We start from the raw sequence: 14,695 nt of genomic DNA on the forward strand, positions 1-14,695 counted from the left end.
ACTTTCCTAATCTTCCCACCGCGGTGATATATAATGACGAGGTCTGGTTCAACAACTCATGCCTAACCCTTTCCACCAACTCCCTCCGAACACTTTTAGAATTCACAGGTGGCTGTCATAATGCAAGCATCTACGTCTAAAAAGGTACGGCGCCATATTACTGATCAAGCCTTCATCGATTGATATGGAAACATTTTATTCTAACTCATTGATCGGTACAATCTGTACAACGCCCTTCTGGAGGCAAAAGAGAGGGCAAGAAAAACAAACAAACATCAACGCCAAAACCAATGCTCTACCGCTGTTCAAGACCACCCTCGGTGACACGCTGAGTCTCGTTCACCTCGGCGGCGTCACCAGTGGGTTTGAGAGGGTAGCTGGTAGCGGGGAGGGACTCGAGGTATGCACGGTGCTGCTCGTGGGCCTAATACAACATTAGCAATTTGCACAGCTCTCAATTAGAGACGTGGGTCTTACGAAAGGCAGTCCGCAGTAACCGCAGGTAGCAATCTCGGGCTTGTCGGTGTTGATATAGATTCTGGGGTGGCCAAGAGGTCCGCCACCACCGTCACAGCTGACGACTCTCTTCTTTGTCCAGCGGACGGGCTGCTTGTGGATGAGCTCAATGGCGGCATAGGGTTGGGGCTAGTTTTTGATAATCGTTAGCCGATAGGTCTTTCACTCGTGGTAGTTGCGCAGTTCCATGCTTCGGATCTAGTCCGTACAACCACCACAGCACAACACCCAATTGCAATTATAATGCCTAAACATACCTGCATCTCCATGATTGTCTGCTCGAAGCGAGGTCCAGTCATAGCCTTCTCTCTTGGCTGCTGGCTGGCGGCCCAGGTCCTGGCGCGGTTAGGGGCCTGAAGCTGGCGGTTGCGCTCACCAGCCTCGACATCCTCCCTCAAGGGCGCATCCCGGGAACCCATAGCATCAACAGGAGTGGCATTCGTGGCGGATACATTGGGCTTGGGCGGTTGCGGGGGGTTCGGGTCGTTGGCTTGGATGCTGTTCTCGGAGAAACGAGGGACGGTGGTGGAGTAGCTGGCCCGGGCGGCAACGCGAGGAGTCCAGGCGGCAGAGAACGCCGCGATCCGGCTTCGAGCCAAAGGCAACATGTTGAGCAATTGAGTCCCTAGGACTTGGTGTAGAGGGCAATTGTGGATGGCGGGTGAAGCGGAGGTGAGAAGTCGGCTTCAAAGGGTGAGGTTTGCGGGAGCTCGCGCCGCCGCTTGAAGAGCCAATCGGCGTCTCTCCTGCGGCTGCTGACCCAATTCTGCCGCTTGCGAATTTGTTCCGCTTTTGGCTCATGTTTTTCTTGTCGCGCTTTCTTCATGGTTGTACCTACATGGTTATAGCACGATACATCAAGAAAAGTGTTCTCGGGTCTGTTTAGTTTGGTCAATTCTTCTATTATAATCTCGTCATGGCCGGCTCACCTGCGACTGGCTCCAAGCCAGAGAAGACAATGTCTTCACGTCTTCTTACAATGAAAGTATGTCGCTTGAATTTGGATTTATTCGAAATCATACGAACTTCATCGACTAGAGTCTAGCGAACAGAACTGATTGATTCAAGTTTATGCAAAGAGCCGCCGCTACAGCTGCCGCTAAAGAAACGTCTCAGCCGCCTTCCACCGAAGGTTCAAACACTCCAACCCCAAAACGCCAAAGATTCGCCCCCGGTGAACAATCTCAAAGTCCTGCAGCTACACCTTCGAAGGATCTTGAGGCCATCACGGCTGCTCTTGCAGCGGAGGAAGAGAAACGTAGGGAAGCTATTGCGCGACAGGCTGCGGAATCAGGCGAAACGGAATGGGTACTCGATTTTGGTGCTGAGGATCCTGTAAACCAATATGCTCCGCCACCCTTCATTGTTGCCAATGATTCTCTCGACGTTGATGACGACGATGACTTGGTATATGGGGGAAGACAGGCGTATGGTAACTTCAAACGGAAGAAGAAGATTGAGGTTGGTTCACATCTTTAAGCTGTGTGATTAGGCTTGCTGACCATTACAGACACGCAACGCGGGCGGTGATGAGTCTGGTTCTGAAGAGGACGAGGATGAAGACGAAGATGATGTCGATTCTATGATCAACAAAGCAAGATCAAAGGCCTCGAAACAGCCTCCGAAGGTCAAGCTATCGAAGTTAACGAGTATATCTGGTGGACGTCAAGGTTCCGTTGGAGGCAACAAGTCTCAGAAGAAACGCAAACACAAATAAACTTGTTCGGTCTAAGAATTATTCGCCATCCTGCGGGACCACCCGATGATATTGCCCACGGCTTCACGCCAGCATCTATATACCCAAAGCGTGCGGTGTTTTCATCAACAAGAGTACCACCGACTTCTGCGGAGTAGAGTACGAAGAGAGATTAGGGCATATATATCTTGCGCTTTCCTGTTTCTCTTTGATGCGCTTTGTTTTCAAGCAGCTTCGGAGATGAACCACCTTCTCGGAACCCGATGTTACTTACCACCACAAGTGCAGCGCCGCTTATATATAAGGGCTCCCTTCCGCTTTTGGGCGTTGTCTCCCACAAAGCCGACATGGAAAGCAGCGTTTCAGATCGGCAGCTCCTCAACATTGAGCAGAACAGACTCGGGGTTTGTCGTTGCTCTGCTGTCTTCTCTGAATGAGAGACTGATGAGCGGCCTCGTGGTACCATCTTTATCAGCCTTGTTCAAAAACAGCAGACGGCTTGGATTCCCTCTATAGTTCCGGAAATCAAGAATTGGATTCAACATGGATTTACGAAGCTGAGCAGTTACGCTCACTCACGTTCAGCACTCAGACACTTACATTTTCTATTCACTTTTTACGTAGCTTGCAGTCATTCATAATGTATAATATGGTGAAAGCAACTAATCACGTTGTACAAGCGCGTCCCTGTCCATTTATTCTCGCTTACATGACGCCGCAGGAGGTATACCACTCTCAATCCGCTTAGATGATTACAGCCTCAGGAAATTCCTCTCGCGTGGAGAGGCTGAAATTATCAGTAGGTGTCTCAAGGTAGAAAAGATCCTCTTGTAGTCAAGGGGACTGAAGTAATAGCAAGCGCTATAGCATACAAGGTCTCACCTAACTATATTTGTTATTTGTGATCTCCTCATTTTGCTTGTTCACCCCTCTAAATTGCCGCTTTTCACCACATATCGTCTGGGTATTTTGATTAAGATGCTCGCTTCTTTTACCACGTTCCTCTCTGATGCTCTCGCTTTTGTGTCAATCGATCCATATTGCTCTACTCAAGCATATTGCTAGAATCTTACCCGCCATTGTATGTCACTAACTTGAAGTATACCTTACAAACACTTTACCTTAAAACGAGACACTTTGCTTTGATGAAGTGAAATCTCTCTGAACAAGACCAGGGTGCTAAGGTACTTTACAATGTTCCGGTCATTCGAAGATCACCAGAATAAGCATTGGTATATCCTACGATTGTTGTGAGATATATAAGTAGTCTTTGTGTCTTGATCTGCCTAGCAGTTGAGTATTCTTGAAGTTACTTATCTTGCCAATTCATTATATTTGGGGGGTTTTTTTTTCTTAAGTAAATATGAATATGTTTAGAGCACAAATTTAGTGATAGATATTTATACAGTAACCATGAGAGGAAAATGCGCTCCACTACTATACTCAACAGTTAATAGAGCTAGGCTGTAATTACATAGATAAGTGAAGCTAAGTGACAACTTATTGAGTGACTATTGGGGTCATTCTTGTCACTTCTCCTATCAAACAAAGGAAATATTAGTATATCTGTTAAAACTGTGAATTTATGCCCTTGAGTTTTATACTCGCTCCTTTAATCTTCTTTTCTGACATCCAAGAAACCCACCTATGTGTGAAGTATATCTCCATATCCTGTGGCTATATGTTAGCCAGCACTATTGATGGAGTATACCTCCATATCTTGTGGCTGTATAATAGCTAGAACCCAGAAAACCACCCATATATAGTTATTTCTCTATATCCTATAGAGGTATACTCCGAATTCGAGCACATAATGATATATATCGCAGCAAACACAGCCAAAAATCTCCTAGTCTTAACAAGACATCACCCTTGTTAACTATCACTTCTTAATGGCATGATCTCCATGTCTTACGAACTTGATGACATAATGAATCACTTCCGTTTGTCCCGGAGACTCAGCGATTCTTCTTGGAGCATTGGCAATGGTGCGATTATGAGGGTTATATTGCCGGCAATTTGCCAATTAAAGATCTTTGATCAGCTATATTCCATATTGAGTATCACGGTATTCGATATGTATTGGTGTCAAATATACACAGTACTGTAGGTCAGCTTTCCATCTATTGTAAAGTATCATTGATATCGTTGATATGGTTTATTAGATATGATTAAGGTCAAGAAAGTGTCAATAATGAAATGACCGATATCTATTTGCATTCATAGATATGATCAGTATACCACTTATGCGCCTCAATGCTCTGCGTCTTCTGTCCAGCGTTTCCCATATCAGAATCCGCCTCATTGATCATCTCGATATCCGCCGTGCCAACAGTCTCATTGTTGCCACTGGGAATCCAATACTCGGGACTAGTCTGATGATACCCGAGCAGACGAGGCGGCAAGCGAGGAACGATATCATTGGAATGAGTAACACGAAAATTCGAGCCCTGTCCTGAGGCATAGTCCGCGAATTCCTGATTTCCTACACGAGGAGATCCATAGGTATACTATTCCCTTTGTGTTAGCACCACACTCATACCATAAAACCAGGAGAAAACACTCACCAATGCAACCTCAGATCCCGAATTCCGCAAAACAGTCGCCGCGAGAGTCCCAACCGCACCACCGAAACTATGTCCGGTCACGGCGAGCTTGAACCCAGGGTAAGCCTGATGGGCCTTCTTCACACCATCCAACGTAGCGGTAGCTACCGACTCCCAGGACTTCCAGAAGCCGGTGTGCACTTTGCATCCGTCACAGAGTTCATCGACATCCTCCTTTATGAGCTGGACGTTGGCAGCCCAGGTCTCAATCGACCTGGTTCCTCGGAAGGAGAGAACGATCTGCTGGTTTGACTCATCTACGGCGAGGAATCCGGCTACGTCGCCAAAGGCTTTGTTGCTTTTTTTGGTTCGTATGTTAGCTGGTTTGGGGTGATGTTGGATGCATAGGTGCTTGTGGTAAGTCAGTCAGACGTACTCTTCAAACTCAGCCAGAGTCTTGGTGTTCGCTCCCTCGACAAGAGGACAATTCCCAACAGAGCAGGTGAGCTTTGTATTCGGGGAGTTGGTGTTGGAGGAGCAGTATGCTGCTGCCGCATACTGTGCGTATAGGGTGAGCTGTTGGAGGAATTGCGGCGAAACCTCTGAATTCATCATTAAAATCTGATGTCTCATATGACAGCTACCCCATATACAGGGGTAGCATTCGGCACTCACCTCTAGGGGTTATTTGAGCCGAAGAAGGGGCAGCAACGCCCAGGCCTGCACAGGCCGCGAAAGCCGTCAAAACTTTGCCGAGATGGTGCATTGCGCGAATATTATACAAAAAAGAATAATATATGTATTAAACAAAGGAAAAAAGCCAATTGAAATGAGAGGACAGGTCCAAGGGACAGAAGGCAAGCCCTATGAACCCAGAATTTAGCCCTTGTGATACCACAACGCCGGAGGTACTCAGACCTGCCGTTTATCCCTTCTTCAAACCGATCCAGAGGTATCCATGGAACCCGTAAACAACCTTATATACCTAGACACAGACAGGCAGCAGTCACCGAGCCCAACTACCGTAGCCCCCACACCAGGAGGTTAAACTCCTCAACGGTATTCCGGTGGGATACACAGATCACATCTGCCAAGATAAACCGTAGTGTATCCCAGAGCATCAGGCAATAAAGCTAAAACAATAGGAAAAGGCAGGTCAATACAAGATTGAAGATCGGCAGTGTGAAGAGGCTTAGACCACGGTAATAGGAACGAATCAGAAACCAAGACCACAGATCATGGAAGCTACAATGTAAGAATTCTTCGCAAAGTGTATACGACAGAGAAGCTAAGTAGCCCGCGTCCCTGCGCCAAGTTTATAGTTCCCATACCTGCCCATGGGTTCGCTAGTGGGGACTTTCCCAAATCCTTACCCTAACGGTTGACGAACAGCCACTTCAGGTCCCAGGGGTGGACGGGACCAATGAACGGCTCTTGTTAGCTCGTTTTGTCTTGGGATGATCCTTTCTTTTCTGCTCCGTTCCGTAGATGTACTTAGTGCTTATCACTGGGCTATCTCAGCCGTAGGGGATTGTTTGAACCAACGAGGGATCTTGGCGATGGAGCGTTGATAAACTGTTGTCATATCGCCGACATTTCCCCCTTCGGAAGGATTCCGTTTCCTCTATATTAGTTAAACGAGTCCGCGGCATTGAGTGAGCACATTTTGGTCTACTAGTAGGTGCTACTTTGGGAGAGGATCCAGTCAGGTTGACTTTAGGACTGTCTTTCTCATCCATTCGTGGTATGGGGTTTGGGGTTTACTGCGGTGTGACAGTAGTATTGTTGGGAGATTTTTGGTGTATTTAGTGCTATTAAGGACCGACATATGTGGAGGACACGCGACGATGAATCACTAGTCGTCCCTGTTTCTCCTTCCGTATAGCTGCAGATGCTTCCTGCAGGGGCTGTAGATTCCAGGTCGGATCGGGTGGTTGGTGTGCACTCGTTATCTGATGCTCAGCATTCTATGCATACCATTTTATTTTGTAATGTTTTGGAGAAAGGATGGATCATTATCGGAAAAATACAACAGAGAACATCCCGCTCCATAAAACGCCGGCCAATAATAAAACTCATCATATCTTCGAAGAAACGGCAATCAACGGGACGCAAACAGACTAACGTCCAATTGTCGAGCAACGCATATATGTACTCACCCTCGGGCCAGGCCAATCCTCACTGTCCTCCATTCTCGGTTGTGTCTCCGGTGTAGTCGGCCATTCCTTCGTCCTGCCCTTCATTGTCTCCTGCGAGGACCTTAGTCTTAGGGATCTGGCCTTCAGGCAGTGGTGTACCCGGGGTCGCGGCGACGACGTTATCGTTCTCATCCACAAATTCAAAGTTATAGCGAGACAGTAGATGAGGAATAGCCGACAGTTGCGGACCATAACGGGCGGTGTTGTCGTACAGTTCGAACAGCGGCACAGCAAGAAGCTTCATGTTCTTCGGTACTGAGAGGACCTCTGGAAAGGGATGGAGTCAGATAGGTCCAACATAACAGGGACAAGAATCGAGGCTCGAGACTCACTCTTCTTAGGCAGCTGAATGAAGTACAACTTTTTGCACTCCTTTGGCCGGGTAACATGACCAGGCAGGAAGGGATACATGAAGGTCTCAAAATTCGGCCGCCACCATTGCGCAAGTGTGTCGCCGATTTCCCAGTCCTCGTTGACACCTTCTCCTGAGAACTGCGAACCGACAGGCGCAAGGCGCTCATTTAGTCGCTTCTTGAAACCCTCCACCTCATCGTCTTCGAAGTGAAGATAGTCGCCGGGACTAAGTTGATAGTCAGTCTACGGTTCTCTGTGGTATATCACACTGCAGACCACGGTAGTCGGTGTAGCTAAGACAACACGTACAGCTTGAAAAAGGCATTGGCGATTTGTAGCATCAACACATGAGGATGGTTATGTTCGTGGCAAACAAGAACACCTTCGCAAGTCCGTCGCATGCCATGTTGGTCGTAATGCTCCTCAAGGCGCTTTAGACGGGCCAGGACTGAGGGGTCCTCCTCCGGTTGCGTTTCCTTGGTGCCGAATGTGTAATTGGAAAGTGGATATAGACGAATTGTTTGAGGTTGCTGAGCGGAGAAATCTTTAGGGATGATAGGCCTGCAAGGAATGAAATATTAGTAACCGCCAGTGAGGACAGAAGTCGTAGATAGGCTCGATGGACGAAGCAGAGACATACGGGCGAGAGCTTTGCATCGCCGTCGCCGTGGTAGTTGACATTTTAGCGACTATTTGTTTTCAGAAATGAGAGGTACAATATGCGTGCGAGCTGAATTTCAAATAACTGGGAAATTGAGTGAATTTTGACGCGGCTGCGTTCAGTCGCAACTTCGATGCGGCGGAGGTCTACCGGAGCACTGACGGAGAAGTGGATGGAGTAAGTTAGCTTTGTTATGGCCCTCAGACTCGCCCCGCGAAAACATTCCACCGCCCCGAAGAGGAGGGCGCCATTTACACCGATGTTCGACAGAAACAGAGCACATCAGTCCATATACGTCCAGTTTTCGATTATCTATGGGAAAACAAAGTGTCTGCAATTCTTTCCACTATTCCTTAAATCCGGATTGTTTTAAAATATTCAGCGAGCAATGAATAATGTTGTATCGTTATCTGAACCGCGTGGTTTATAAATGGATCTACTACGTACATACCAAGATCCCCATAGCTCCAATAACCCCAACCGATGCCTTACCCATCATCCACCCAACACCCACATGTTCAATGCTGAATCTATACAGATTGACTATGTCTAAGAGAAAAGGGGAATATAGCTCTTAGATTCTACTCTTAGAGCTTAGCATCAAAGTCCTCATATTCACTCAAGTCCGTCACTGGGCTGGGGCCAGCGCTGACAGCAAGGCGCGCCTTGAACTCGGAAACATTGGTAATAAAGGTCGGGTGCTGCTTTTCTGCGAGTTTTCCGACGCCATTCGCCACGAATCCTTCCTTGTCAGACTCAAGGCCGAGTTGCTTCAAATGCAAGCCTATGTTCTGTTCGGCCTGTTCAAGGACCGGCTTAATTTGCTCCTCGGACAGATTCACCTCAGAGGCAAGGAATGTCTTAAGAGAAGCCAAGATCTGACCCTCGTTGCCAGCGGAAATATCAAGTTTTCCAATTGCGATCTTCAGACGATCGTTATCGACAGCAAACCCGGCAGCCTCTAACTGCTTGGCAAGTAGCGACGATAACGTAGAGTTCTGCTCATTGGGCTCTGTGGTATCGGCGCCAGCTTGAGCCTTCAAGTGCACTGAAAGCTTACCCCGTGTGGTCGACTCGGGAGCAATATACTGTTGATAGAATTCGATAAGGTCGGATTTGCTCAAAGTCCGGACGTTAGCAGCGTCGGACTCGTTCTGCAGGAAGTCGAAATATTCAGAACCAACATGGGTCCAGAACCGAGTGGTCTCGGAGCCAAGATTCTTAAGTTTCTCTAAGCGCTTGTTGACGACACTCCGTTTGTGGCCCTCAAATTCTTCATCGGACATCTCTTCTAAGGCCTTACCAAAGTTGCTCAGGAATGCATTGATTCTGGATTCCAGGTACTGAGCAGTGCGTTCACTCTGAATAATGACTCGGTAACCGATGGTCGTGGCTGAATAACGTGCACCGCTCCAAACGACGTACCCCAGTTGCTCTTTGCTTCGGAGTTGGTCGAACGCAGGCTCGTCAGTCATTTGGGCGAACAACAAAAGCTTAGCTCGGAGAGCGTCGTCTGTCATGTTTCCGACAAACAGATAATATTCTATGCAGTGATTGACGTTTGCGGGATCCTTCAGTGCCCGCTCGTAGACAAAGTCGGACCCAGGAGGGATGATCACGTTGCGTCTCACATGCCATTGAGACTGGGGCAAGGGACGGCTCTGAAGAATGCTCTCCACAGAATCCGTCATCCGAAGGGCGTCCTCTTTGTACAAGTTACCGTGCGCTAACACCTCGATATGATTCTGGCGGAGCAACTGGGGGAAGAAGCACGAGATATCGTTGGGTTCAATGTGCTCTAGTTCAGAAGCATATTGCTCATTGAGCCATGCTTTCTCGGCAGTCAGATACCGTGTGTAGTCGCCAACTTGATAAAACGGCTGCTGATACTCCGCGTTCTTATATCCTCGTGACAAGCGTTCCTTAATGACATGGAACCGGTCAGGGTTGACAACAAGGTCACGCATGCTAGTGAGTACTTTCTCAAGGAGCACTGCCATTTTGTCGTTATATCCGCCAACCGACACATCAAGCCCAAAAATACTGGCAGACAGGTTGTAGTCTAGCCCGGCAAGCTCAGCATCGTAGGAATATTCCACCAAAGCATCTCTGACAAGCTCACAGTAGAACTTTGATTTCACAAGGTTTGCGGGGGTGGCCCACACCAATAGATTCCGGAGAGTGACATGGAGAGTGGCTTTGGGCACCCAAAACCGATCGTCCTTCTTGAACCAGAGTCGTACCTGATCATCATGGCGAATGAGCTTTGGGGTTTTTGCTGGCTCCGAGACCTCCTTCTTCTCCACAGAGAGCCGGGTGGGAACGAATTCGTTTTTATGGGGCATGTGCAGATCAGAGTGCCTAGTTTCCGGGGTGCTCTTCAAGGCTTCTTGAATCTCACCCAAGAAGTCTTTCGGGACGTCCTCGACCTTGTATTCGGTGCCGTACCATTTCTCCTTAAGGTCCCAGTCTCCTGGGTAGTCTTGAGCAACGACAACCATTCTGAAATTATCGGCGCGCAAGTACGACAGTGCCTTCTTAATCAACTCCGGCTTGTAGCTCCTCAGGAGCGAGCCGCTAAGCAACCAATCCCGGGGCAATGGCTTCTGCATGACGCTACTCAGGCGACTAGTAAATCGACTGGCGGGCGTCTTCTGTTTGAACCGAAATTCGACCTCTGCTAGATTCTTCATTTCGTCGAAGATCCACTGCTCGGGCTCCCGTTCCTTGATCAACGCAATATATTCAAATACTGCCTTCGCGACTTCACGGTATTGCCGTAAACCCTCCTTTGTCAACCGTATCGAAACAGTGAAAAATGCAGATCCAGGGCAAATAGGCATAACACCAGCAGACAAGCCATTGGCCCAACCTTTTGCCTTCACATAGGCCAGAATACTGCCGGGACCCTCATGGCCAATCAAGTGACTAATGTATCGGCTTGGTTGGGACTCATACATATGCTCCTCATCTAGGAAAGGGAAGTAGATGTCAAGCGAACGAGTATCCATTACAGGCTTGGCAAAAACCTGTTTACACATATCGTCGGCTAACCAAGGCTGAACATCGTCCCAGCGGTTTTGTGGCAGATTCTTATTCTTTACGCCAGCAAAGAGATCTCCAACCCATTGCTCCATTTCATCCAATGTTTCACGCCCCAGAACCACCAGCTTCATCCGATTAGATGAGTAATGCTTCTCATAGAATTTGATGAACTCATCGCGAACGTTCAGCCCGCGTTTTTGCGGCTCTTCTTTCAACGTCTGCAAATTGCCGGTGGAGAAATGGTGATAGGGATGTGCAGGATTCGAGAGAGACTTGTTTAGTTGCATTAAACGCCACAGATCGCTTTGCAAGTTCTTCTTGTTTTCAGAATCTACCGCCCTCAGCTCGCGGTCCAGCGTTGACTCTAAGAAAAGCGGTGCCACGAAAAATTGCGCAAAGCGATCGAGAGCGCCATATAAAGGAGACGGTTTACTACTATTCGGCGATTTAGAGCTCTCTGTCTGTCCGGTAGGGGTTGTCCCATTTGTCGGGGTGCTGTTGCCACTCGAAGACCCATCGCTCGACTCCGAAGTGGCAGACACTTCAAAAAAGTAGTTCGTCTCCGTGGCAGCGGTGTAAGCGTTAGACGATCCAGAATGGGATGCTAAATATTGGTTGTATGCGTTTTCCTTGGGATACTATGATCATGGCACGGGTTAGCTACCGGTCATGCGCTCAAGAAGAGGGCAGGGTGAGCACGCCCGCATGATCTAACCTACCTTTTCTGTTCCCATGAAAAGCAGATGCTCAACAGCATGAGCCATGCCTGGCATATCATCTGCGTCTGAAAAATTACCAACATTAACATTGACGGCCGCGCTTGCCTTGTCCGTATCCGGGTCATGAACAAGAAGGGCCTCCAGCTTATTCGGGAGACGAATGACGCGGTACGAGCGGTCATCCAACTCCGGCTTGTCCAAATTCTCCGTGATGCGTTCTATCGAGGCCATGGCTGCGGTTCTGGTAGAGAATGGAGCACGAATTGACAAGAGATGGGAATGATGAGTGCACACACGGGATGACCAGGGAGAGCGGTGGGAGAAGAACCGTGGCGATATCGAAGAAGGAGAGACGATCGCCGCAAGGGCGCCGGAATTTGCAATAGAGCGATAAACTGGAGTTGAAAATGAGGGACTCCTAGCGTTCCACAGGCGGAGGGCTGCAGAAGACGGGGACCTTGGAGGCATGCAGAGAACGGGGTTATCTTAAGAGGCCGCTCGAGCGAGCTGCCGGCGGCGAACTTATGAGTGTGGCCACCGGGTCAATGCGGGTCCACGTCAGTTGGGTAAGGAAGTGGTCCCCACAAAGAAACTTTACAACGAGAATAGGGTATGCCCAGGAGTAGCAATAAGAAAGAGGTTGGGAGAAAGAATGGCAACGATCACGACATTTCAACAATGCTGTTCAACACAAGGAACCATTGGATGATGATTAATGGCAGGGCGGTGAGGTGGGGATTCCCTCGGTTTGCAGGCGGTGAACCTTCCTCCCCACAATAATAAATGCATCCCAAAAAAGGGCCCTCCCTCCTACAGACCATCACTGATCAGGGTTAGTATACTTTTAGGCATGCACATCACCCCAGTTCAGGCAGCGTTATACGTTTCCTCGATACACGAGGAGATAGCCCCCCACAGAATTGTCTTACACACTGGGTCATTAACCAGCGATGGTCATTTCTTATTGACACCGAGCATCGCTCAAACATACCCTGTTGAATGTTCTATCTGAATCCAGCAATATCAGGACCTAATTTTGTTATTTTCGAAGGCAGCAGTTTTAATGCGCAAATATCTGTACGTAACCAGGTAGTATATTCTCGTGACCATCAAGAACAGGGGCTCATTGTTTATTGGGGCTTACATAAATTCCAGTTTATACAATAATGTAATCGGTAAGCGAGCGACGTATGTAAGCGGGTGACGCACCACACGCCATATAAAAATTTAAAATGATCAAAATACCATAAATTCTGATTTTTATATAAAAATAAGTAGTTCTATAGATTTGGGTAATGCGTAATTTTATGGCCCTGTATACTACAGCCAGAATATTTAGATAGAGCGCGCCTAGGAGCCGATTTAGTAGATAAAGATCTATCTATCTATATAGCTTTATCTGCCTGATTTCAGCGCTCAATAAGGATTCGGACTTTAGATATTAATATACCTTTTTTAAAAATAATCTATTTAATAGAGCGCTTTTGCTTTTTAAGCTACTTTTTATACACGGCTTGATATTACTCTAAATAATACTTTAATATTATTATATTATTTATAGCTCGTTCAACATCTTTAATTAGTTGATTTAAACTGGTTTTAATAGACAAATTAAGGCTGCAAGATCGATTTTTAAGTAGCTTTTTAAGCGTAGATTTTAACTTCTTTAACTGCTTAATTATATAAGGTGTTTTAGGCGCTGAGCTGTCTTGGCTGCTAAATCTACTATCTAGAGATATAGAGATCTTAAGCTAAACTATTAGTTAAGAAAGAACGCGCTCAGGGCTTAAAGAAACTAGACTAGTAGTTTTAAAAGTACTATAGATATTACTATTAATAAAGATTACTATATAGATCTAAGAATATACCTTTAAAAAATTAAGTTTATTAATATAATTAAACCTATAATATATTTTAGATTTAATTAGACCTTTATACGAGTCTTTTAATAGTAAGAAAATAGTAATATTAAATAATTAAAGCTTATAAGAAGCGTGTGTAGATATATAAATTAGTATAATATTATTCTCTATATAGATTTAATTAAATTAAGGCGTTAAATAACTATTGTGGCTATCTAGAATAAGTAAACAATATTTTCCTATAGATCGGCCGGTAATATAAGATATAAAATAATTCTATAGCTAATATAGACTAATCTTATTATTTATTTAGCTATTAGAACTAATCTTAATTTTTTAATTAAAAGAAATCTTATTATTCTTATACTAGGCCTTTATATATATCTTATTTTTAAAAATAATATAGAAAGATAAAGTCTATTTATTAGAACTAATATATTCTATAGTAGTAATCTATTCCTAGTTTTCTAACTACAATAAAAACGGTTTCTCTAGTATATTAGATCTAGTAATAACTTTAGCTATAGCTATCAGACCTATTATAAATCTTATTTTATTAAAATTATAGATATTATTTAAGACTATACTATATTTTTAAATAGTCTTATTTATTTATTTAAATTAAGTATCTAGAATCTTAGGATTCTCTATCTTAGTACATTAATAGTTATAGCGATATATAAAGCAGAATTTAAGACTAGATATACAATTAATAAAGTTATATATTTATTTCTTTCCTATAGTAGTAGAGAAAGAAGTAGTATCACGCTTTAAAAATAGAATATTGGCTATTTCTTATATATATACAGGCCAGGAAGATACTCTATATTTATCTAGTAATAGAATCTATTATTTAAGCAATTTCTTTTTACTAGTAGTTAATTTATAACTATTAATATGTAGATCATCTCTAAAAGAAGCTCTTTTTAAGCGTCTATATAGTATAGATTTAGATATATTAAAAACCTCAGCTGCCTTTCTAAGACTACTAAATTTATAATTTTTTATAGCTAATATAGCAAATAGAACCCTACCTTCCTGCTCAACACGTAATTTTAACAATTTAGGTATTTTTGGTGGTATAGTTAATGTTTAAAC

General features: G+C 45.4%; 5 protein-coding genes across 5 annotated transcripts; 1 reads left to right on the top strand and 4 right to left on the bottom strand.

Annotated features, from left to right (window-relative positions):
- Positions 1–295: 295 nt before the first annotated feature.
- AO090003001313 (zinc-finger domain-containing protein) lies at positions 296–1,124 on the bottom strand (the record flags this gene model as incomplete). The annotated part of the gene is made up of 3 exons (XM_001820324.1): positions 296–424; positions 478–645; positions 774–1,124. The coding sequence occupies 3 exons, from the start codon at positions 1,122–1,124 to the stop codon at positions 296–298; spliced, it is 648 nt and encodes a 215-aa protein (XP_001820376.1).
- Positions 1,125–1,495: 371 nt separating this feature from the next.
- Positions 1,496–2,233, top strand: AO090003001314 (uncharacterized protein; the record flags this gene model as incomplete). Its single annotated transcript, XM_023235269.1, has 3 exons — positions 1,496–1,501; positions 1,633–1,977; positions 2,027–2,233. The coding sequence occupies 3 exons, from the start codon at positions 1,496–1,498 to the stop codon at positions 2,231–2,233; spliced, it is 558 nt and encodes a 185-aa protein (XP_023090304.1).
- A 2,189-nt stretch (positions 2,234–4,422) lies between these two features.
- AO090003001315 (lipase family protein) lies at positions 4,423–5,524 on the bottom strand (the record flags this gene model as incomplete). Its single annotated transcript, XM_001820326.3, has 4 exons — positions 4,423–4,722; positions 4,780–5,116; positions 5,195–5,360; positions 5,434–5,524. 4 exons carry the CDS (start codon positions 5,522–5,524, stop codon positions 4,423–4,425), a joined length of 894 nt encoding a protein of 297 aa, XP_001820378.1.
- A 1,412-nt stretch (positions 5,525–6,936) lies between these two features.
- On the bottom strand, positions 6,937–7,991 carry AO090003001316 (cleavage and polyadenylation specificity factor subunit 5; the record flags this gene model as incomplete). Its single annotated transcript, XM_001820327.3, has 4 exons — positions 6,937–7,223; positions 7,289–7,536; positions 7,620–7,871; positions 7,951–7,991. The coding sequence occupies 4 exons, from the start codon at positions 7,989–7,991 to the stop codon at positions 6,937–6,939; spliced, it is 828 nt and encodes a 275-aa protein (XP_001820379.1).
- A 567-nt stretch (positions 7,992–8,558) lies between these two features.
- On the bottom strand, positions 8,559–11,966 carry AO090003001317 (a-pheromone processing metallopeptidase Ste23; the record flags this gene model as incomplete). Its single annotated transcript, XM_023235270.1, has 2 exons — positions 8,559–11,654; positions 11,736–11,966. 2 exons carry the CDS (start codon positions 11,964–11,966, stop codon positions 8,559–8,561), a joined length of 3,327 nt encoding a protein of 1,108 aa, XP_023090305.1.
- Between the last annotated feature and the right edge of the window lie 2,729 nt (positions 11,967–14,695).

Source organism: Aspergillus oryzae, chromosome 2, assembly GCF_000184455.2.
Source record: "Aspergillus oryzae RIB40 DNA, chromosome 2".
NCBI lineage: Eukaryota > Fungi > Ascomycota > Eurotiomycetes > Eurotiales > Aspergillaceae > Aspergillus > Aspergillus oryzae.